Raw genomic sequence first — 24755 nt, 5'->3', positions numbered from 1 at the left:
GGATTTAGACCTCATAGGGCCCTAGGCAGGATACTGTTTTTGGGGCCCCTCCCTGCAACAATCCATAGCACTATATTTTTGCAGCCTACCATATACCCCTATAGTTACGTAGAAGTGAAAGCATGTGCCGCCGCATGCCTACCATATACCCCTATAGTTAAGTAGATATGAAAGTATGAAAGCATGTGCCGCCGCGCAGGAGGTGAGGGCGTGGCTTGCATCTTTGGGGGCGTACCTAACATGTGTAAAGAGCAAGGCCACCCTGCTGCAGAAAAAGGCACCCCTAAATAATTACCAAGCAGTCCCGTTTTTTTAAGTAGTTGGGTCAAAACAACATAATAAATATTGAAGTCAGGGCAGAAATACTTACTTAAGTTGTTTGCAAAAATAATACGCATAAATCCAAGTATGTGCTCTTGTCACTTTTGTCCCTCTATCATCACACTGTGCCCCTTCATTGTCACTTTTGCCCCTTCACAATATCACATGTGCCCTTTCACCATCGCCTCTGTGCCCATCACCATCACCACCTCTGTGCCAATCACCATCACCACCACTGTGCCAATCACCATCACCACCTCTGTGCCCATTACCACCTCTGTGCCCTTCACCATCACCACTTCTGTGCCAATCACCATCACCACCTCTGTGCCTCTTCACCATCACCACCTCTGTGCCCTTCACCATCACCACCTCTGTGCCAATCACCATCACCAATTCTGTGCCCCTTCACCATCACCACCTCTGTGCCCTTCACCATCACCACCTCTGTGCCCATCACCACTTCTGTGCCAATCACCATCACCACTTCTGTGCCAATCACCATCTCTGTGCCCTTCACCATCACCACCTCTGTGCCCTTCACCATCACCACTTCTGTGCCAATCACCATCTCTGTGCCCTTCACCACCTCTGTGCCCATCACCATCACCACTTCTGTGCCCCTTCACCATCACCACTTCTGTGCCCTTTCACCATCACCACTTCTGTGCCCCTTCACCACCTCTGTGCCCATCACCATCACCACTTCTGTGCCCCTTCACCATCACCACTTCTGTGCCCCTTCACCATCACCACTTCTGTGCCCCTTCACCATCACCACTTCTGTCCCTTGTTTTACTTACCTTTCTATTGCGCGCTGCTCCTCCTCCGTCAGTCCAGATGAAAAAAAAAAAAAAAGAGAAAGTCACGTGATCGCTCGTCGGGTCCCGGCAGCCTCTCCTCCTCTCTCTATCACTGAGAGGAGAAGAGGCTGCCAGGACCCGATTCGCGGCACCCGACCCCCCGCCTCCTCTGATTCGCGGCACCCCCCCCCCACGAGTCGCGGGGGGGGGGGGGATGCCGCGAGTCGGGGGAGGGGCCGAATTTTTTTTTTTTTTTAAATTACTCCTGTCCCCCCCAGCTGTGCCCCCCCAGAGCCGCTAGGCCCTAGGCAGGTGCCTAGGTTGCCTAGCGGTAAATCCGGCCCTGGGCTCACCTGAATTAAGTAGGTTTTATTCCAGGCTGCCAAGCTGCAGCTAATACAAGGAGAGCTATAGATTTCATTTGTGCAGCTAATAAATGTAACACCATTTGCCCACCTGCCTGAGACCAGAGGATAATTTTCACATGATTTTCTTTCTCATAATATTACACAAAGAAGTTCTCCTTAAAATACCAGTACCTAAAATACACAATGCATTTACAAGAATATACCAGGCACCATGTGCTGATAGCAGAAATAATTTCATGCAAAAAATGGTCTCTTTACATTTTCAGGTGGGAGACGGTGTATCCAGTCATACATGGTGACCATGACTTGAGTTTATATAGACAAGCAAATATAAATATATGTCTCTCACTAACATTAAATGAGATATGCTAATCATTCTGTTGCCTTGTGTTATCCTAACCCCAGTTTCTTCCAGACTACCAAAGGTTTATAATAGAATTTGTGAGTTTTTGTGACTTATTAATGTGTATTAATTTCTTTTTGAGAACTACACTGTTTACATGCATGTTGCCTTTTGGTTTTATATTGTCACTATACTACTACATTACTACAATTCATAAACAAATGTTTAAAAATGGGACTTTTAAATGCTCTAAGTGCCTTATTATTATTTATGGAAGGCAAATACAAATGTAGTGAACATTTTGGGGCTCATGTAGAGTCTGATTCAGAGGTGGAAAATGCACTTTTCATTACTGCACATACACAGTGAAAAGGATTAGGGGCCTGATTCATTAAGGATCTTAAATGAAGAGGATCCTTATTTCAGTCTCCTGGACAAAACCATGTTACAATGGAAGGGGTGCAAATGAGTGTTCTGTTTTGCACATAAGTGACTGTTTTTCCATGTAACAGACAAATATCAACTTTAAATGTCAGTGTACAAATAAGCTATCAAGTATTTGTGTGTTACATGAAAAAACAGTCAGTATTTAACTTATGTGCAAAACAGAACACTCATTTGCACCCCTTCCATGGTAACATGGTTTTGTCCAGGAGACTGAAATAAGGATCCTCTTCATTTAAGATCCTTAATGAATCAGGTCCTAGGTCTTGGGAATAGACTGAGAAGTATCTCCGTTACACCTCTTTATGTGTAGAGAGGCGGAACAGAGGAAGGAAAGTGCAGGCTGGCGTAGTTCGAGTACAGCAATGGTGTGTTCACACACATAGAAACATAGAATTTGATGGCAGATAAGAACCACTTTCAACCTATGGTTACCTCAAACCCTTTTTGATCTCTAGTTCTTTGTAAGGATATCCTTATGCTATCATCATCATCAACATTTATTTATACAGTGCCATTAATTCCGCAGCGCTGTACAGAGAACTCACTCACATCCGTCACTGCCCCATTGGGGCTTACAGTCTAAATTTCCTTGGAGAGCAAAAAAGGGAGAAACTGAGGTAGAGTCATGAGAATTATTATTGTGAGCAAATTCTGCCCAAGGTAACAAATCGGCCCAGTCGTCATGTTTAGCTGAAATGAAGCATCTGAGGAATTTCTCAAGCTCTTGATTAGTCCTCTCCGTGAGACCATTACTTTGGGGGTGGTATGCAGAGGAAAAATTCAACTTGATTCCACAAACACGAGAAAAGGCTCTCCAAAATCTTGCAACAAACTGAGTTCCGCGGTCTGAAATGATGACCTCTGGCAACCATGGAGGCGGAATATTTCCTTTATAAAAAGTTGTGCCAGGACTGGAGCAGATGGAAGGCCTTTTTAAGGTACGAAATGAGCAGCCCGAGAAAAACGGTCTGTGACTACCCAAACCACGGAGAAACCTCTTGAAGGGGGTAAATCAGTGATAAAGTCCATGGAGAGATGACTCCATGGACGATCCGGAATGGGCAAAGACTGTAACAACCCATAGGGAGCTTGTCGAGGAACCTTGTTCTGGGCACAGGTGGAACATGCCGTAACAAACTCCTGAACGTCAGAGTGGATAGATGGCCACCAATAATTACGGGAGACGAAATCCAAAGTCTTCTTGATCCCGGCATGACCAGAGAACCGAGAGGCGTGAGCCCACCTGAGGAGTCTGGACCGAAGACGAGGAGAAACAAAGGTCTTCCCACGAAGAATCACTAGATGAGCAGGGGTGGCCAGTATACATTTCGGACCCAAGATTGGTTTAGGAATATCCTCTACAGAATCCATGGCATCAAAGGATCGCGAAAGGGCATCCGCTTTCTTATTCTTAGAACCTGGTCTAAAGGTAATGATCATATCAAAATGGGAGAAAAACAAGGACCATCTGGCTTGTCGAGGGTTTAAGCAAGAAGCAATTTACAAATATAAAAGGTTCTTGTGATCTGTAAAAATCGTGATAGGAAACCTGGCTCCTTCCAAATGATGTTTCCACGCTTCTAAGGCTAATTTGATGGCCAGGAGTTCCCTATATCCAATGCCATAATTCATCTCTGCAACAGAAAGTTTACGGGAAAAGAAGCCACAAGGAGACAATCTTCCAGAGGAGTCCTTCTGTGACAAGATAGCCCCTACTCCAACAGAGGATGCATCGACCTCAAGGAAAAAAGGAAAGGTAGGATCCGGTTGATGAAGAATAGGAGCTGACGTGAAGGCTTTCTTTAGGGAAGAAAAGGCCTTTTCTGCCTCAAGAGGCCAAAGTTTAGTATTGATAGCTTTCTTAGTTAGTGCCGTAATGGGTGCGATCACTGAAGAAAAGCCTCTGATGAAATGTCGATAATAATTGGCGAAGCCTATGAAACGCTGGATCGCATTCAGACCTATCGGCTGAGGCCATTCAGAAATCGCCTTTACTTTCTCAGGATCCATGTGTAGCCCAGAACCAGAGATCACGTGTCCAAGAAAGGGAAGATGGTCCTTCTCAAAGATACATTTATCCAGATTACAGAACAGCTGATGTAAACGAAGACGTTCAAGCACCAGGGAAACATGATGGCGATGCAGAACAATGTCAGGAGAGAATATCAGGATATCATCCAGGTAAATCACCATGAACTGGTAGAGAAAATCTTGAAAAATTTTGTTGATGAAGTTTTGAAACACTGCGGGGGCATTACATAACCCAAAGGGCATAACTAAATATTCAAAGTGTCCATCGTGGGTATTGAACGCAGTTTTCCATTCATCCCCTTGCTTGATACGGATCAAATTGTAGGCACCCTTAAGATCTAGTTTGGAAAATATAGCAGCCCCCTTGATTCTATCAAATAGTTCCGAGATCAATGGTAAAGGGTACTTGTTTTTCACAGTAATGGCATTCAGCCCACGATAATCTATACAAGGACGTAGACCCCCGTCCTTTTTTTTTAACAAAGAAAAAGCCGGCCCCTGCTTGGGAGGAGGATTTCCAAATAAAGCCCCTTCTTAGATTTTCTTCTATGTACTGAGACATGGAGTTGGATTCTGGCAATGACAGTGTAAAAACACGTCCTCTAGGTGGTATTTTGTCTGGTAACAGTTCAATAGAACAATCCCAAGGTCTATGAGGAGGTAGCTTGGAGGCCTCCTTTTCGCAGAACACATCTGAAAACGAACGGTATTGAGGAGGAATACCAGTGGACGTAAGTAGTGATGAAGGTTCATTATTGGTGAGCCTATTGATCCTGGGAAGGCAGCGAGAATGACAAGCCGGGCCCCAGGCAAGAACTTCTGGACTGTGCCAGTCTAAAGTGGGAGAGTGAAGTTGGAGCCAAGGAAGACCAAGAATAAGAGGATTAATAGCCTCTGGGATAACTAACAAGGAAATGGATTCAGTATGCAGGGCTCCTATGCGGAGAGAGAGCTTGATGGTGCGTTTCTTGAGCGATCCTCCAGTAATGCGATTTCCATCGATGACTGTGATAGCAATCGGGGGATCCAAGGGAAGGGTAGGTAAGGACAACTTCTCCACTATATTGGCTCTTATGAAGTTCCCTGCTGCTCCGGAATCAATGAGTGCTGGAAGAGAAAGCTGCTTGTCAAATGATTGTAACAGAACTTGGATAGAAAAGCTAGAATCAACAGGAGAGTAAATACGTACACCTAACTTGGCCTCTCCACCATCAGTTAGGCTCGGTCGTTTCCCGGACGTTTAACACAATTGTTTAACAAATGACCAGGTTCTCCGCAATAAAGACATAAACGGTTTTTGAATCGCCTCTCCCTCTCCTCCTGAGAGAGCCGAGCTCTTCCCAACTGCATTGGCTCCTCCTCAGACACCACCGGACTCTGAAAACGTGGGACCAGATGAAAAGGAGAACGACGGGAACTCTCCTTCTCCTGATAGCGTTCACGGAATCTAATGTAAATCTGGTTACATAGGGAGACCAAAGCGTCCAGAGAAGTTGGGAGTTCACGACCTGCCAGTTCGTCTTTGATGCAGTCGGTCAAACCCTGCCAGAAGGTAGCTACCAGGGTTCATTATTCCAGCGTAGCTCGGCCGCCATGGTACGAAATTGAAGAGCGTACTGGCCTATGGTAAGAGAGCCTTGGCGCAGACGAAGGATGCCAGAAGCAGCGCTGGAGACACGTCCTGGTTCATCGAAGATATGTCTGACGGTCTCCAGGAAGGTGGAACAGTTATGTAGTGAAGGATCTTTGTGCTCCCATAGAGGAGATGCCCAGGCAAGAGCCTGACCGGACAGAAAAGAAATAATGTATGCTACTTTAGTTTTTTCCGTCGGGAAGTTTCCTGGCTGAAGTTCGAACTGAATAGCACACTGATTTAAAAATCCACGGCATGCCTTGGGATCCCCATTTTTGGGGGGTTAGGGATACGAAGTTGAAATATTGCCAGGAGAGGAGCAGCAGCACCCCCCTGGGAAGGAGCAGGTTGAGGAGGAATTGGTGGAGGGTCAGGTGCAGCTGCCTGGATTGCCTGAGCTGAAACGGTATTCTGAAGTGTGTCCAGACGAGCAGACATGCTCTGAAGAAACTGAAGTAACTGTGCCTGGTTCTTTTCCTGTTCCTCTACCCGGACAGCTAAGTGTTCCAATAACTCCCTAGCAGAGGGGTTCCCGTCTCCGTCCATCAGATAGATATGTGGGTCAGAGCAAACTGCTAGGTTTCAAGGTTACCTTAGTCAGTATTTACGCCGGCCTTCCTAGGGCGCGGAGTCTAACGGCCCTCCCGGTCTTCTCCAAGAACCGCCGCAAGGCAGGGTGGGTTTTGCTGCCGGAGAACTGCAGGTCGCGGCTTCCCAGGTTAGCCTACTGACATAAGGAGAGAGTTCTATGAGATGGACATGCAGAGGCACGAACAGATCTACAGGGAACATATGACCAGGTTCACTAACCGTATATCTAGAAGGTAGCAGCCTGGAGTGGAAGCTGGTTGGTACGTAGGAAACAATCCGCGGTGTAGCCCCAAGGGGCAGAAGAGTAGTCAGGAATAAAGCCGGTTCGGTACACAGGAATCAGTCCAATATGAGGTACCAGGATTTAGGCAGAAGGATAGCCAGGGACACAGCCGGTTCGGTACACAGGAGTCAGTCCGATATTCAGTACCAAGGGTGAGGCAGGAGAGTAGTCTGGGATATAGCCGGTTCGGTACACAGAAGTCTGTCCAATATGCAGTTCCAGGGATGAGGCAGGAGAATGGTCAGGAATACAGCCAGTTCGGTACACAGGAATCAGGAGTAGCAAAGGGGAAGCACAAGGGAGACAGGAGCACAGGGAGTGCAGCCAGATGCAGGTAACACGTTGCTTTGACACAGACAGGGCTAAAGTAGGATCTGAATTCCCCGCCCAGAGATCAGCTGACCTCCGCCGGAACCTACCCGGAAGTGCGGCGGGACAGAGCGGGGAATCGGCGCTGAAACAGGTAAGCGCCGTGACAGGTTAAGCATGAATAAAGGGGGGACCCCACGCTTTTTTTTTTTTCTACTTTCATCTGTTCTTTACAGTTTTTACACTGACAGGCAGTGCAACAGTGATGTGTTTATACAACACGCTGCTATCAAGCAGCGTGTTGTATCTGGCTTGTTAGAAAGCAAACTCTCCTGAGTTTGCTTACTCGCAGCTTCATACATTTGAGAGCTGTATAGCTGCAGTGGCAAACAGTCGAGAGTTTGATCTCTGGCGATTTTGCAAATAGCGATTTTGACACAAGCACAACTCTGGCGATTTTGCATGAAATCTCAGCTTCACACATCTGCGAGTTGCAACTCTCCCGAGAAAATCACTGATTTTACAAAATCGCAGCTTGATACATTTACCCCCAGATGTGAATATGATTGCTCCCAAGATATTGAATTTTCATCAATCATTAACCCTTCATCCTCCACCTTTAACTAATCATTCTTTAATTCTCTTTCACCATTGTCTCTTGATAACTCCTGTAACAGGATGGGCTTACGCTGTCTCCCTGTCCTTTTAATCCCCACTGGTGCCACCAGTAATAACTTGTGACTGGATGGGCTTACTCTGCCATATCAGTCTCATTTTGGAGTCTGATACAGTTTATCTGGGTTTATTTCCATCCATCAGTAATCTGCCATTACAGACCACTCCTACTGGTGTCACCTGCCACCAGACACTCGCCAACTGCAAATGCCAACTGTGCACTAGTTCTAGGAGGATAGTGCTGCCACCACCAGGCTCCTTCCCTAACACCTGGAACCGCTTACTTCTGGGTAGTTGGTATAGCTGCTGCAACCGTCTCTTTGCTGAAGATTGACTGCTTCCTCCGCTTACTTTGGATCAGGACTATGGTTGTCATGATTCAAAGCTCATATGGTTATGAGTGTTAGCTCTTATCAGCTGGTCACAGGACACAGCAGGCAATAGGCATCAAGCAGAATCTTGAAAGCAATGATGGCTTATTGCTCTTAAAGGGTCCTTATAAGGACCATTTACACAGCAGTTAGTGGTACAAGTAATCACCTGAAGTACAGATGGAATCAAGTTGGAATACAAAATACAACTTATTCATGCAGTTTTAAGGAGTAATCCAGACCCCTGCCCATACATGATACAACCAAGTCTGAGTGATATGGCTTCAACCCCCTTTCATCGTCAGTGTAAATTAAATTATAATGCTCTATCAATCATTAAGGCCTAATCCTATATCATTAACCCCCATTCATCATCATTATACTCCATTAAACCCCTTTCACAGTTATCATAATCACTCATTAGTGCTCTACTCTGCATAATATTATCCACCTAACTACCCTCACATAACTGTACCACCTCACTGCTCCAGAAGGGAACTGATTATACGGCAGTTTCCCTCGGACTGCTCCCTTGTCAATTCCCGCATCTGCTGCTGATTCAGTTAAATTAGTTTTTCCACCTATTTTTATATTTTATGTATATAAAGGATAAACACATGGTTATTTATATTTAATTTTTACGTTCAGCAGAACAAATTTTATTTTACCAAATCCATAATGTGTCCATTCATATGTTCCTATATAAATAACATGTATTTGTAAGACTTAAGTATATCCAGTATAAGTAACATGTTATAGCTTATATGTTTTTCAGTTGCAAGAGGGCTTTGGCTGGGATCCTTTTAAACGTCTTTTCTCTGAGTACCAGACAATGTCAAATGTCAGCAACAACAATAAGGATAAGATGAATCTTTGGGCAGAGAAGTTTTCTGAAGCTGTCAATAAGAACCTGGCTCCATTCTTCCAGGCCTGGGGCTGGCCCATTGAGGAGACAACCAGCAATAAACTGTCCACATTGCCTCCATGGGAGAACAATCCCATGATGATGTATGTCAAATAACAGTAAACACATGAAATCAAAGCATTTTGTGCATTCATCTGTTCTTGTGCTTTATAAAATGCTGTCATTTAATAAATACATATGATCTTTACCTTATCATCAGTCTTTACACTCTTTTTATTTATAATTAAATAACTATTGTATTTGTATTTGATGATGATTCTGTTGCTTTGTATGAAACATCTTATTTTTCAGTTAGAGATCTTTGAAAACTTACCCTATTTACTACACCAAGATTTGCTCCCACGTGAATCACATATGCAGGGATTGCAAACACATACACATGTCCATCCATAGGTGCTATTAACCATACTTGCCAACTTGCTGAAGACTTGCTCCGGGAGCCTGCCGGGGGAGGTGAGCGTGATGGGGATGGGGCTCCAAAATTTGCGTCATTTTGGCCCCGTGATGTAATGACACAAACGCGTCATTTGCCAGTAGGGGCGGGGCCAAACGCTGCGATTCCCGGTGAATCGCGGCGTTTTGGACCTAATTCTGCCCACTTCACTAGGAAGTGGGCAGAATTCTGCCAGATGCGGGAGATTGCCACACTCTCCCAGGAGTCCGTGACACTCTCGCAAAATGCGGGAGTCTCCCGGACATTCCGGGAGAGTTGGCAAGTATGCTATTAACTCATCAAATGTTTTATTTTGGGTGGAGTTCTTCTTCAGAGGCAGTCTTCCAACCTTGTGATGCTTTTTCCATTTTGCAGATCATAGTCTGTAAGGCTATGTTATACCTATTCTCTGCCTCAATGTATTATCAGTCCTTTCTTCCAGCATCGGACTGGCCCAACGGGCTACCGGTGAAACCACCGGTAGCTCCGGCTACCTTACGGCCACACCCCCTTTTACCCGTGGGTGGAGCTTACCTGGAGGCCCCTCACGAGGACCCTGCGTCCCCGCTGCTCAATTGCAATATACTAAATATATATATATATATATATATATATATATATATATATATATATATATATATATATATACATATATACACACATACAGGGTGATTCAAAAGTCGCAGTACACCCTTTTATTTCAAAAACTCTACAGGAAATTTGGAAACCTGAATACTCCAGTAAGGTATGGGTGAAGTGGTCTATCTTTTACGGTATGTACCAAACATGGGCGCCATCTTGAAATCGGCCAATCGGCCCGATTCCTGTAGAGTTTTTGAAATAAAAGGGTGTACTGCGACTTTTGAATCACCCTGTATATATATATATATATATAGTGTATGTGAATTGTGGTCACTTGTGTGGCATAACATTGGGGGCACTATGTGGCATAACATTTGGGGCACTACTGGGTGGCATAACATTGGGAGCACTATATTGCATAACTTTGGGGCACTATTGTGTGGCATAACATTGGGGGCACTATGTGGCATAACATTGGGGGCACTATGTGGCCTAACATTGGGGCACTACTGTGTGGCATAACATTGGGTGCACTATGTGGCATAACATTTGGAGCACTACTGTGTGGCATAACATTGGGGGCACTAAGTGGCATAACATTGGGGCACTACTGTGTGGCATAACATTGGGGGCACTATGTGGCATAACATTTGGGGCACTACTGTGTGGCATAGCAGTGGGGGCACTACTGTGTGGCATAACATTGCTTTGGGGGCACTACTGTGTGGCATAACATTGTTTTGGGGGCCCTACTATGTGGCATAGGGGGGCTGCCTATCTATATTAAACTATAGGGGGGCTGACTATACTAAACTATAGTGAGGGGGGGCTGCACAGAGAACACTATAGGGAGGGGGTGATGGGACCTTTAATGCTGAGGTGGTTTGGGTCTATAATTGAATGTGGGGCTGAGTGTGGGAAGGAGGGCTATCTATTAAATGTGAATATTGATTATTTAATGCTAGGAATGGTCGTGGGAAATGGATGTATTAAACGTAAATGCTATTAATTTATTGCTGGGGCTGTTTGGAGGGAGGGTAATAGGTTTATTTATTAAATGAGAATACTATTAATTTAATGTTGGGGTTGGTTGGAGGGAAATAGATCTATTTATCAAATGTGAGCACTATTACTTTAATGTTGAAGCTGGAGAGAGGCCTAATTATTAAATGTGGGTGCTGTTGATTTAATGGCAGAAATGGTTGGCGTTTCTAAATGTACCCATTATTTTTTCCAAATAGGGCCCTCAACATTCCAGGATCCAGACAAGTCGCAACTAAAGAAACCAGCAGCCACAGGTGGTAAAAGTGACAACAACAGGTAGGACAGTCTGTCAAATATTCTGAGTCTAGTGCAGGCTTGGCTAACCTGTGGTACTCCAGGTGTTGTAAAACTACAAGTCCCAGCATACCCTTACAGCAATAAGCTGCTATATATTGGCAAAGCATGCTGGGGCTTGTAGTTTCACAACACCTGGAGTACCACAGGTTAGCCAAGCCTGGTCTAGTGGGACAATCTTGTATTTGGTGACTATTCTGCCCAATCTAAGGGGGAGGTCAAGACTGTGTATTCTTTATACACACTCTGTATGCTTTATATACTACACTAAGGTGCTAGCTGTCCTTCGTGGACTGACCACTCCCCCTCTAGTGTCAGGTCCCGCCTCTATGATGGCTGACCACACCCCCTCTGGTGGGCCCCTAGTGTTGCAGTCAACCGGTGGGCCCTTCATGCCCCAGTCCGACACTGCTTTCTTCACTTATAGCTGTCCCTGCAAAGGTCAAGATAGAATCTGCAGTCACACAAACTACAGATTTCCTGTCAATTAGCTAAGTCTCTCTCTCACAGCAACTATCTGTGAAAGCAGACAGTCTCCACTACTGTACTGTGTATGATTTAGTTCTTTCTCTTTTCCTACAGTCTGTCCATCCAATTATGCAGAACCACTCCTCTTCAGCTCCAGACATGCTCTTAGGGAACATAATTTACTGGAGTCTTGCAGGGCCACCTTAGCTACATTATGGGCTCCCGGGCAATGCAGTGCACCGGGGGCCCCTAAATATATATATATATATATATATATATATATATATATATATATATATAAATAATGTGTGTGTGTAGGTGCAAAAAAAATATATATGTATGTAAATAAAAGTGATTATATATATATAATCACTTTTTTTTACATATATATATATATATATATATATATATATATATATATATATAGGGGCCCCCTTAACATACCTGATCCCCTTCTCTTCTTTTCCCGTGCCGCTGAGTCTCTTCTATGCTCCTCCGTGCTGTGCTTGCAGTGAATGGGCGTGACATTCACTGCGAGCACAGCACGGAAGAGGGAACCAGGATGGGAGCCGGATTGCCGGTGACGTGACCGCAAGGTAAGTATTTTCATTTTTTTTTTTTTTTGCAGGATTTTTTTCTTTCCAGCGCTGCCTCGGACGGGCCCCCTTGCCTGCAGGGCCCCCGGGCACCTGCCCATTGTGCCCAATGGAAGAGATGGCCCTGGAGTCTTGGGATCCTAGGCAAATGCTCTGTTTGTCCTCCATAAACACTAACTCCGCACACACCTTCCAAAAATAATGCATATAGAGTATATATTTGTGATATTTACGTGTGAGTAGCACATACTTGCCAACTCTCCCGGAATGTCCGGGAGACTCCCGCATTTTGCGAGAGTCTCCCGGACTCCCGGGCGAGTGTGGCAATCTCCCGAATTCTGCCCACTTCACTAGGAAGTGCCCACTTCCTAGTGAAGTGGGCAGAATTAGATCCCAAACGCCGCGATTCCCGATGAATCGCGGCGTTTAGCCCCGCCCCCCGCTGTCAAATGACGCAATTTGCGTCATGACGTCACAGGGGGCGGGGCCGAAATGACGCGATTTTGGCCGCCCCGCCCCCTCACGCCCCCCTCCACTGGCTGGCTCCCGGAAGAGAGCTGAAGAAAGTAGGTAAGTATGGAGTAGCAAGATGTGCAGAAAATGGCAGCAATGACAGGATAAAGGCCTATTGTGTATTTGAAGCTTATACCTGATATATGTCCTTAATTTAATTATTTCTTGTTTGCCAATAGGGCAGAATATACACATACCAGTGTATCCTGTGCGGCCAAGTTGTAAACCTTTTGTTAAGATGTCTAAAGATGGGCTAATATGTGAGTGATTTGTGCATCCAATGGCAGTATATGCCAATACATGAATTCCCCTTTCTGATACTGGGTACTCGTTATCAATCAAGGGCTCATTTGGACATGTATTTAAAACAATGCATAACTTACATTCTACTACAGGATTGCTAGCTATCTAATCACGTTCCCACATTTTAAAGTAGATGTACAAAATGTATATTTTCAATTACACAATATACAGAAATACAATGCAATCAATAGTGGCAATAACAATATACATCGTACATGGTAGATAAGCTGAGTATATCAGACAAGCACAAATCAAGTATACAATGCAAGGGAATAGACAGTATTTCCATTCAGATAACCGGCCAAAGCAAAATGAAAGTACACATAATACAATCTCATATGAAATATTTAAAAGTGTATTTAAGGGGGAGCTGGAGGGGGAGAGGGTGTTACTATATAGGTAATTGTTTAAATAAAATATATTATAGTTGAGTGGGCAGTAGAAGTAATTTGAAACTGTTTTAAATAAAATAGTATAGATAATGGTATGTGTATATATATATATATATATATATATATATATATGTCTCCTCTCTCTCTCTCTCTCTCTCTCTATATATATATATACTACTCTGCTTGACCATTCGTTCCTGTCTTGGCTACTGCCTCTTATTCACCAGCTGCGGTATTGCATATAAGCTTCCACTACACAAGAGATTAATACCTGGGGGCATCCGAGTGCCTGTGAGCACATAAAACTCTACGGAAAAGGCAGCTGATATAGGTGAAGACCTCTGTCTCCTGTTCTGCAAGCTTATATCAATAGCTGCAAGCCATAACAATAACAAGGGCACTGGAGCAGATGAGTGTACTCCTGAACACACTCTCTGTGACCTGCAAGTGAGAAATGATTTGAAACAGCTAAGGTCTCTGGCATCCAGTCCATAGAAATTCTTCACATGCTCTATTAGAATTCCATGGTACATGGTATAAAATGCTGCAGAGAGGTTCAGGAGGATCGAACAATGCCTGTGTCCCTTGCCATGAGAAGATCATTAAGCACATGTATCAGGGCTGTTTAAGTACTATTTCCTGAATCCTGACTGGTATGCATCATAAATATTGTGGGTTGACAGACTTTTTTTAGAAAAGGTCTGACATTGCTTTCGGTGTGCAAACAGTGTTGTACTAATTTGGCAAAACTGCACCCATTACATGAATAAACCCTATTAGAAGGTTTGTTTGGACTGGGTCCAGATTACAGGTGGTGTGATGCAATTTTAGGATAATTTCAACAATGTATTCTACATCCAGGAGGTCAAAACTAGTTCAAGAGGCCAGATTGCCAAATTTTCAAGCATGCAAAATGTTTGGATTACCGCACGGTTAGAGGATACCTTATCAGAAAAGAAGCTTTAAAACTCATTGCACCTCGGTTGGGATTGCATTGCATCAGGCTTAAGGCAAGCTGGTCTGCAAAGCCTCTCCACTGAATGGAAACACTGAGCTGGCCTGGCGGATTTTTTACAGGTGATGGTGGACTAATATTCTTCAGCATGCTTGATTAGTTTTAGCTTAGCCGCTACCATGTGAATTTTTCACCATTGTCTTTCAAGCCTGTGATTCCTCGTCCTTAGCTTCCCAATACTGTTGCCAAACCAGTGCCGTAACTAGACATTTTAGCGCCCTAGGCGAGACAGGGCACCGGCGCCCCCCATCTAAGTGGGAGTGACATTTGCCGAGTGGGTGTGTCCAACCTAATGTGGGGGTGTGGTTGGCACTTTACTGAAAGAATTCTGTTACACATATTTGCAAATGCACGATAAGCCAAATGCATATATATATATATATATATATATATATATATATATATATATATATATATATATATATATATCTATATTGATATATCTATATAGATAATATATAATTATATAAATCTATATAATATAGTTAATAATATATAAATCAAATGCTGTCTGTATTTGTACTTAGACAAATACAGCATTTTGTACTTTCAGTTAAAACAAAAGGAAGGACTGCGCACTAACCAAATAATAATATCTATGAAGCAGCTTGATATATGGCAAGTGATCCTAACCTACCTAGATAAATTAAAGGAGAGCAAATACCAGCGCTACACACAGATAATAATGTTGTCTGGTCCTAAATGGCAGGTCTAAAAATGTAAAGCAATAAATGTCATGGAAATGCACAAATGGCATAATAAATAAACATTATCTGTATGTCAAAGGGGATTAATTAACATTATGAATGCAAATGGATTATAATCATACAAATATAAATTTATTTCTAAATGAGGACAATATTGAGGTATGTATAAAACCCATAAAACCATATAAACCACTGAAAACAAAAGTAAACAATAGGTAAAATAAAAAGGATAGGGCTTGTTATAAGAGTCCAAAGAATCCTTAACAGAAATCCACAGGGTCAATGGAGTCCATATAGAAAATCCATATAAAAAAACATAAAAAAAACAGCCTGTGCATGCCAGGTAAGAAAAACTGATCAAAATCGGTAAATAATAAAAAATAATGTCACAATCTTTGTTCAGCTGGACGTATTGTCCCCCGATATACTTGCTGTGTAGGTATCATGAATATCCTCTTGACTAGATGTCAATGCTAAACGTGTCAGCGGTAGTGAAGGCTGGCAATGAAGTAGCTCTGCAGTTCCACTCTGGAACGCACGCTAATTCCTGTTGTCAGGGGGTGTGTTTAGAGTCCCGACCGGTCACATGACTTTCTCAAGGGATGTCCTGCTTTCGGTAACTGCTTCTGATGCCGGGAATGAGTTGTTGCTTGTGGGGGAAGCTCGGCAGCTTCCCCCACAAGCAACAACTCATTTATTAGAGATGTGGTAGGGCACAGTGTAGAGCGATTGAGCCTGGGCATAGAGGCAGGTGTCGGATGGCTACGCCCCCCTGGGCTTGTGCCATGGGCGACAGCACCGCCCGCACCTCCCTAGTAACGGCTCTGTGCCAAACCAAAGTGCTTGGTATTGTGGTACACAGGGTCGTTTGTGAAAAGGAACGATAGTGTTCATTGCAGTCGTCACATCCCTATTATAGTAATGGAGAATAAGGAAACAAGGTCCTCACACCTATTACACCAGAGAGATCAAGATTTGTTTTCAGAACCTCAGAAATATATATATATATATATATATTTATATATATATAATTCAGTCTCTGCTCCCTAACTAACTGCCCCTGCACAAGTTCCTGGTTGATATTATCTCAGTCCAGCAAAAGGGTTTAAGTTAATTTTCTTCAGGCTCCCCACCACAACCCTGTCTCACTAACATATATGTCTCAGTCCAATACTTGTACAAGATAAGAAACATTGGTACTTATCTCTTTCTCTCTTTGTGCCACTGTTCAGACCTCTCACAGCAGTCTGTCCAGCTTAGAGTGTCTCCAGTTATAGCATTTTCCAACGCCTACACAGTTCTGGTCTCTCTCATCATTGTAGTAGCCCTTGCACAATACTGTTTCCTCTCCTCTCCTCCATGCTCCTTCTCCTCTTCCAACGTCTGCCTCTCCCTCTCAGTCCCTCTCAGAATTCCAACTGCCATTTTCAACTGCTACTTCCCCAACTCGTCTACCCCAATGCATGTTGGGAGATGCTGGTCTCTGCCTGCAGGGGAGGTATCTAAAGTGCATGTGCGGCCTGCTCGGGTCGCCAGTGCTACAGAGCAATGAAAGAAGGTGGTCTGGTCTGATGAATCACATTTTCTTTGCCCTTTACGTACAAAGATGGAGCAGACATGGCTGCGTTTACTGGCGTATGGTCCTTAGTTATGTTGTCCCTAGGCACTAGACTCAGTTTCGGTAATATGAGCTACAAACTATTTGCAATTGGTATCACAAATAGCTTCACACCCACATTAAGTAGCGATATTGGCCTATAGCTAGGACACTGGGATGGGTCCTTCCCCTCCTTTGGTATGACAGTAATGTGTGCTTCCAAAGCCTGATTTGAGAAGTGTATTTCATCTGTAATGGCAGTGAAGGCCTGAACCATCAGTGGTACCAACCTATCTTTAAAAAGTTTTGTAATAAGAAATTGTAAATCCATCTGATCCCAGTCTCTTCCCAGAAGGTGTGGATTGAACAGATTCCTCTAACTCTCTGAGAGTAAACGACAAATTTTTGTCATCATCTGAGAGAGTAGGAAAATCAGGATATTCCATTAAGAGTGCCCTCTCTTCCTCTAACCTAACTCTCTGTGTGTATAAAAAAGGTAGCTACTGGAGAAAAGAATGGCAACTCCTAGAGTTTTTCGTATACAATTGTTGCTGAAGTTGGAGTGAGGAAAGTAATGGTTATGGAATGTTGGGGCAGCACACTGTTTAAAGTGTGTTTACTGCACAAAGGCAAAATCGGCTATGCCCTTCTCTAGCTCCTGTAGAGCTCTAGATCTTTTTCTGGGACATTTAAAGCCTAGGCATTGTTTGAAATAATTTTAAGCTTAGTAGTCATGTGCTACTCAGGCATTTGCTGGTGTTAACCCCTCCAGACTGATTCACATGTAGGCTGCATGAATCAGTCTGGATTGGTCAAAGGGGCAGGACACTGGATTACCTGATGTGAATGAGTTCTCTGTACAGCGCTGCGGAATTAGTGGCGCTATATAAATAAAAATGATGATGATGATGATGATGAATCCGTTCCTCGGCTGTTGTCACAGATTGCACCAGCTAACCTGCATTTTGGTCACTGTTCTTATCTGTTTCCCTTGGTTCTCACTCCCTGCATTCACTTGCTGGTTGTCACGAGCCGCGGCGGCCAAGGCACCGCCGTGACTCAGTTCCTGTATGTTCAGACGTCCCGGCCGTCGCCATGGCGACCGGGACGTCACTTCCGGAAATCCGGCCCGACCGTTGCCAGGGCAACGGCCGGACGCCGGGAGGTTTGCCTAGACGCTCTGGGCGCACTAGATAGTAGGGCACATGCGCAGTCTGGCGCAATCAGGCAGGGGCTGTGACTAGTATCAGAGCTAAGCTCTGATTGGTTGATACTGGTATTTAAGGCAGTGAGGTCTGCAGCCTCACTGCCGGTTATAGCGTCCTGTTCACAGTTCTGCTGCCTGCTTGTTCTCTCTCTGCTTGGTGTTAAAACCTGTGACTGACTTCCCGTGTATGACCCTTGCTTGTTCCTGGACCTTGAACCTACGCTTCTGACCCTGACCATTTGCCTGAATACCGGATTCTGCTCCTCCGCCAGTGCCCCTGATCTTTCGCTTGTCCCTGGATTCCGAACCTGTGCTTGTGACCTCTGACCTTGGTTTACTCTGCCTGAACCCCACGCTGCTGTCTACCAATCACTCCACTCCTGGGTCCTCCTTAGCCGGTATACGATTCTCGACCCTCTGTCAGCCTGCGGCCAAGTCTGTCCCCACCACTAGGGGCTCCAGCGAACACCAGGCTTTCGGAGTAGACTCCGAGTTTTATTGTGCTGGCTAGGGAGTTCCTAACATTATAACCGGCCAAAACAGAAATTCCGGAGACCAACTTTAATGGAGGAAAGTGGAATTAAATCGTCTCCATTTCAAGTGCTGGCTGGCCATGTTGACACCGTGTATCAAATGATCCAGGGATTGGCCCAGCGTTTGTCAGCGCAAGAAGAGGCTTCCAGAGACCTGCAACCTCAGCAAGCCTCCTCTGGCGTATCTCCAGAGCCGAAGTTGAATTTGCCTGATCGATTCTCAGGAAGCAGGTCTGTTTTCCGCAACTTTAAGGAGAGTTGCAGGTTATATTTTCGCCTGAGGCCACGCTCCTCTGGTTCTGAACAGCAACAAGTAGGGATTGTTATCTCCCTACTCCAGGGCGATCCTCAGTCTTGGGCCTTCTCCCTGTCACCAACAAGTCCAGCCTTACAAACCGTGGATGCCTTCTTCCAGGCCTTGGGGTTGCTATACGATGACCCAGACAGAGTGGCCTCAGCTGAGTCTCACCTCTGGGCATTAAGGCAAGAACATCGTTCCGCTGAGGAATATTGTGCGGAATTCCGGCGTTGGTCTACTGATTGTGCCTGGAATGATCCGGCACTGCGGAGTCAATTACGTTTGGGCCTTACCCAGAAAATTAAGGACTCTCTTGTTCAGTATCCTGTACCCGCCTCACTTGAAGATTTGATGCAGCTTGTTATTAAAATTGACCGTCGAATTAGAGAGCGGAAAACTGAACGTGAGTCATCAATACCTCCTGGCTCATCACCTAGTTCCGATTTTTCTTTGCTGGATACCCCTGAACCCATGCGGCTGGGTGTTTATCGCCTGCCTCCAGAGGAACGCTCCAGAAGATGCTCACTAGGCCTTTGCTTGTATTGTGGCCAATCAGGCCACCTAGTACGTTCCTGTCCCAGCAAGGCGGGAAAACGCCTAGACTCAAGTGCTGGAGAAGTGGTGCGTTTAGGTCTCCAAATAACCTCTTCGGAAAACTCTCTGTTAGTCCCTGCACGCTTAGCCTTCAGACATCGTTCCACTGACTTGTCGGCCCTGCCTTGATAGCGGTGCAGCAGGCAACTTTCTGGACATTCTGTTGGCTCAAACCCTTGGAATTCCCGAAGTCAAACTGGATTCGAGCATTACCGCCTGCGGCTTGGATGGTAATCCCCTGGTTGGGGGCCGAATACTCTCCAAGACCCCATTGGTTCGATTATCCGTAGGCGCTCTCCATACTGAAGAAATCACATTCTTCCTGATCACCTGTCCCTCCGCTCCGTTGATTCTGGGGTATCCATGGCTGCAAAGTCATAATCCCCTTATTGATTGGAAAAGAGGAGAGATCATCCGTTGGAGTCCAGAGTGCTCTACTTCATGTTTGACCCTGCCTCTCAGAACCCTGCAACCTAGTCCAGAATTGTTGCCTAGACCTTACCAGGACTTCAGTGATGTCTTCTGTAAACAGAGGGCTGATTCTCTCCCTCCTCATCGGGACTACGACTGTGCTATCGATCTTGTGCCGGGATCTAAATTGCCCAAAGGGCGTCTGTATTCTTTGTCTGCCCCGGAAACTCAAGCTATGGAACAGTACGTAGAGGAGAATCTAAGGAAAGGATTTATCCGTCCCTCTTAATCCCCGGTAGTTGCTGGCTGTTTCTTCGTGGCTAAAAAAGATGGCAGTCTGAGACCCTGCATCGACTACCGTGGCCTGAACTAAATCACAGTCAAAAACACTTACCCACTGCCTTTGATTTCTGTTTTGTTTGATCAGCTCAAGTCTGCCACCATCTTCTCTAATATTGATTTACGGGGTGCTTATAATCTCATCCGCATCAGACAGGGAGATGAATGGAAGACCGCCTTTAATACCCTCTCTAGGCATTATGAATATTTGGTGATGCCATTCGGATTGTGTAACGCTCCGGCAGTCTTCCAGGGTTTAATCAATGACATCTTGCGGGAATTCCTAGGTAAGACCGTGGTGGTTTATTTAGATGACATTTTAATTTATTCTCAGTCCCTGCCTCAGCACCGCCTACAGGTTCGGGAAGTTCTGGAGAAGTTACGTCAACACCACCTCTACGCAAAATTGGAGAAGTGCGAGTTCGAAGTCTCCAGGGTGGCCTTCTTAGGCTACATCATTTCTTCATCTGGCTTCTCCATGGACCCCAGTAAAGTCCAAGCAATTCAAGACTGGGTCCTTCCTACTAACCTCAAGGCGATCCAAAGTTTCCTTGTCTTCGCCAACTATTACCGGAGGTTTATACGCTCCTTTTCTTCCTTGGTGGCTCCTATTACCGCCCTCACCCGGAAGGGCGCTGACCCAACTAATTGGTCTTCGGAGGCGCTAGCGAGCTTTTCTGCCCTTAAAGTTGCTTTCACATCTGCACCCATTCTTAGGCATCCAGATCCTGAGCTTCCGTTCTTTGTTGAAGTAGACGCCTCAGATGTAGGAGAAGGCGCCATTCTCTCTCAAAGAGATCCTCAAAGCAAAAAATTGCACCCATGTGCATATCTGTCCAAGAAATTCTCATCTGCTGAAATTAACTACGATGTTGGGAATCGAGAGTTATTGGCCATCAAGAGGGCCCTCGAAGAATGGCGGCATTGGTTAGAAGGAGCATCTCACACTATTACCATCTTCACTGACCATAAAAACCTTCAGTATATTCAGACCGCCAAAACTCTAAATCCTCGACAGGCCCGCTGGGCTTTGTTTTTCACCCGATTCAACTTCCTTATCACTTACCGTCCAGGATCAAAAAATACTAAGGCTGATTTTCTGTCTCTGAGTTTTATGGCATCCCATCCTCAGCCCCCTGACCCGCAACCATTAATTCCCTTGACCTCCATTCATGTAGGTCTAACTCAGGATCTTGGGGCCACACTCCGCCACTTCCAGAAAATTGCTCCAGCTCAGACACCTGCTGATAAATTGTTTGTCCCAGTTCATCTGAGGAAGTCGGCCCTCATTGAATGCCACGACAACCGCTCAGCAGGTCATCCCGGTATCCAGAGGACCATAGAAATACTTTCCCGCTGGCTGTGGTGGCCCACCTTGTCTTCGGATGCGGAAAACTATGTTCGCGCCTGCCCAGAATGTGCCAGGAACAAGTCTTCCAGAATCTCTCCTCCGGGTCAACTTCTACCCTTGCCAACTCCAAACAGGCCATGGACCCATATTTCCATGGACTTTGTTGTCGACCTCCCTTTGTCCTCGGGTCATAACACCATTTGGGTAGTTGTTGATCGATTCAGCAAGATGGCACATTTTATACCCTTGCTCAAATTGCCGGATGCCAGAAGTTTGGCCAACTTATTTATTACTCATATCTTCCATCTCCATGGCCTTCCAGAACACAAAGTCTCGGACCGAGGGTCCCAATTCATTGCACAATTTTGGAGGTCTTTCTGCAATTCCCTCAGAATCAAAGTTAGTTTGTCCTCAGCTTACCACCCTCAGTCAAATGGTCAGATGGAAAGAACCAATCAATCTTTAGAGCAATTTCTGCGCATATACATTTCCAAGTTTCACGATAATTGGTCCTCCCTCTTATCCTGGGCAGAGTTTGCTTATAACAATGCTTGCCACTCTGCAACACGTACCTACCCGTTCTTCTGCAACCTTGGGTTCCACCCGAAAGCAAACTCTCTCTCTTCTGCTGTTACCATTGGTGATCCTGGAACACCTGCCTTCACTGCCAGGTTGAAGTCAGTTTGGAAGAAGGTACATTCCGCTCTGTGTCAAGCCTCTCTTAGGTCTAAAGCCTTCGCTGATCGCCATCGTGGTCCATGTGTATTAAAAGCAGGAGATCGTGTATGGTTGTCCACACGGAACATCAAATTGAGACAACCCTGCAAGAAACTTGGTCCTCGATTCATCGGGCCATTTTTGATTGAGAAGATCCAGTGGCATTCTGACTCAAACTACCACCATCTTTAAAAATTCCCTGTACTTTCCATTGTTCTCTTCTGAAAAAAGCCGTTGCTCCCAGCAAACACAGTCAATCTTCCTCTAAAAGACCTCGGCCTCTGCTTATTAATGGAGACCGCGAGTTCATCATTGAAAAAATTCTGGACTCAAGGAAGGTTCATGGGCAGGTCCAGTTCCTAGTCCATTGGAAGAGTTACGGCCCAGAAGAGCGAACTTGGATACCCCAGAAGCGTCTCTATGCTGAGAAACTCCTTAGGGAATTTTTTAAGAAGTTTCCTTCTAAGCCTGAATGTCGGGGTGCCTTGACCCCTCCTCAAGGGGGGGGTACTGTCACTAGCCGCGGCGGCCGCGGGCACCGCCGCGACTCAGTTCCTGTATGTTCAGACGTCCCGGCCATCGCCATGGCAACCGGGACGTCACTTCCGGAAATCCGGGCCGACCGTTGCCAGGGCAACGGCCGGACGCCGGGGGGTTTGCCTAGGCGCTCTGGGCGCACTAGATAGTAGGGCACATGCGCAGTCTGGCGCAATCAGGCAGGGGCTGTGACTAGTATCAGAGCTAAGCTCTGATTTGTTGATACTGGTATTTAAGGCAGTGAGGTCTGCAGCCTCACTGCCGGTTATAGCGTCCTGTTCACAGTTCTGCTGCCTGCTTGTTCTCTCTCTGCTTGGTGTTAAAACCTGTGACTGACTTCCCGTGTATGACCCTCGCTTGTTCCTGGACCTTGAACCTACGCTTCTGACCCTGACCATTTGCCTGAATACCGGATTCTGCTCCTCCACCAGTGCCCCATATCTTTCGCTTGTCCCTGGATTCCAAACCTGTGCTTGTGACCTCTGACCTTGGTTTACTCTGCCTGAACCCCACGCTGCTGTCTACCAATCACTCCACTCCTGGGTTCTCCTTAGCCGGTATACGATTCTCGACCCTCTGTCAGCCTGCGGCCAAGTCTGTCCCCACCACTAGGGGCTCCAGCGAACACCAGGCTTTCGGAGTAGACTCCGAGTTTTATTGTGCTGGCTAGGGAGTTCCTAACACTGGTCTGAGCTAAGCATGCGCACACCTGGTCCTTTCTAAACTTCCTGCATTCTCTTCATTGGCTAATTGCCTGTCAGCCCTCTCTATTTAAAGCACCGGCTTCTCTACTAAGTTGCCAGATCTTCAGGTCTCCTTACCTGTTAGGAAGCTGTTCTCTCTGGCTCCTGTCTACACATTGGTATCCTGTTTTGCCTCTTCCACGAATAAGACCTGTGGTATTATTGAAAGAACCTTGTGCCTCATTATCGGTCCCATCCTCAAGCTATTTACTTTCCAGGGATCTCAGTGTATCAGTTCTCTGCAGTTCACCAGCTCTCAGTTGTTATCCTGTGTTACCTGTTCCACGATCAAGACCTGTGATATTGTTACAGGAACCTTGTGCCTCATTATCAGTCCTGTTCTCGGCTATTTGCTTTCTACAGACTTCAACGCTTCGGTTCACTGCCATTCACCTAAACCTCTGCAGTTAACGTCCAGCAGTCCTGCTCCCCTCCATGATTCCATCTCACCCTGCTCTAATCCCTGTCAAAGGACCACGACCTGCGGCTAGAGACCAGCTAAGTTCATATTCCCTTACAGGGATTCCTGTTGAATACCTCTCTACTGTTAGACTTCGCACCTCTCTGGGGGTAAGTCTATCTATAGCAGGGCTTCGAGGCCTATTCCAAACTCATGCTTCATGAGAGTGTCCTGTATTGAACCCAGCATCTCTGTGTCAATGTTCTGCCTGCTACCCAGCAGTCCTAATCCATAGTAAGCGGTCAGGTGGTAACAGCCAGCCCACAGCAAAGAGGTGCTGCAGCAGCTATACCAGCTACCCAGAAGTAAGCGGTTCCAGGTGCCGGTGAAGGAACCTGATTTTGGCAGTCGAATCCTCCTACAAAAATTGCGCAGTTAACATTCGCTAGTCGGCAAGTGTCTGGTGACAGGTGACACCAGTAGGAGTGGTCAGTAACAGTTGATTACTGATGTTGAGTATGCAACCCAGATAAACTGTGCAAAATCCATTCTGCTTTTCCCCACAGACCGGGTGGGAAAGT

The 24755-nt window shown here is 45.5% G+C and overlaps 1 protein-coding gene across 2 annotated transcripts in view; it reads left to right on the top strand.

The window, feature by feature from the left end:
- LOC142152134 (TRPM8 channel-associated factor homolog) overlaps positions 1-9292 on the top strand; it is a 55255-nt gene extending 45963 nt beyond the window's left edge. For both annotated transcript variants that reach the window (XM_075208445.1, XM_075208444.1), the window contains exon 8: positions 8951-9292. In XM_075208445.1, the coding sequence (XP_075064546.1) occupies positions 8951-9196 (246 nt within the window). In that variant the 3' untranslated portion in view covers positions 9197-9292. The remainder of the gene's footprint in view (positions 1-8950) is intronic.
- Positions 9293-24755: the final 15463 nt, after the last annotated feature.

The sequence above is a fragment of the Mixophyes fleayi genome, chromosome 4 (genome assembly GCF_038048845.1).
Source record: "Mixophyes fleayi isolate aMixFle1 chromosome 4, aMixFle1.hap1, whole genome shotgun sequence".
In the NCBI taxonomy this organism is placed as follows: domain Eukaryota; kingdom Metazoa; phylum Chordata; class Amphibia; order Anura; family Limnodynastidae; genus Mixophyes; species Mixophyes fleayi.
This window is presented reverse-complemented; position numbering and strand designations above follow the sequence as displayed.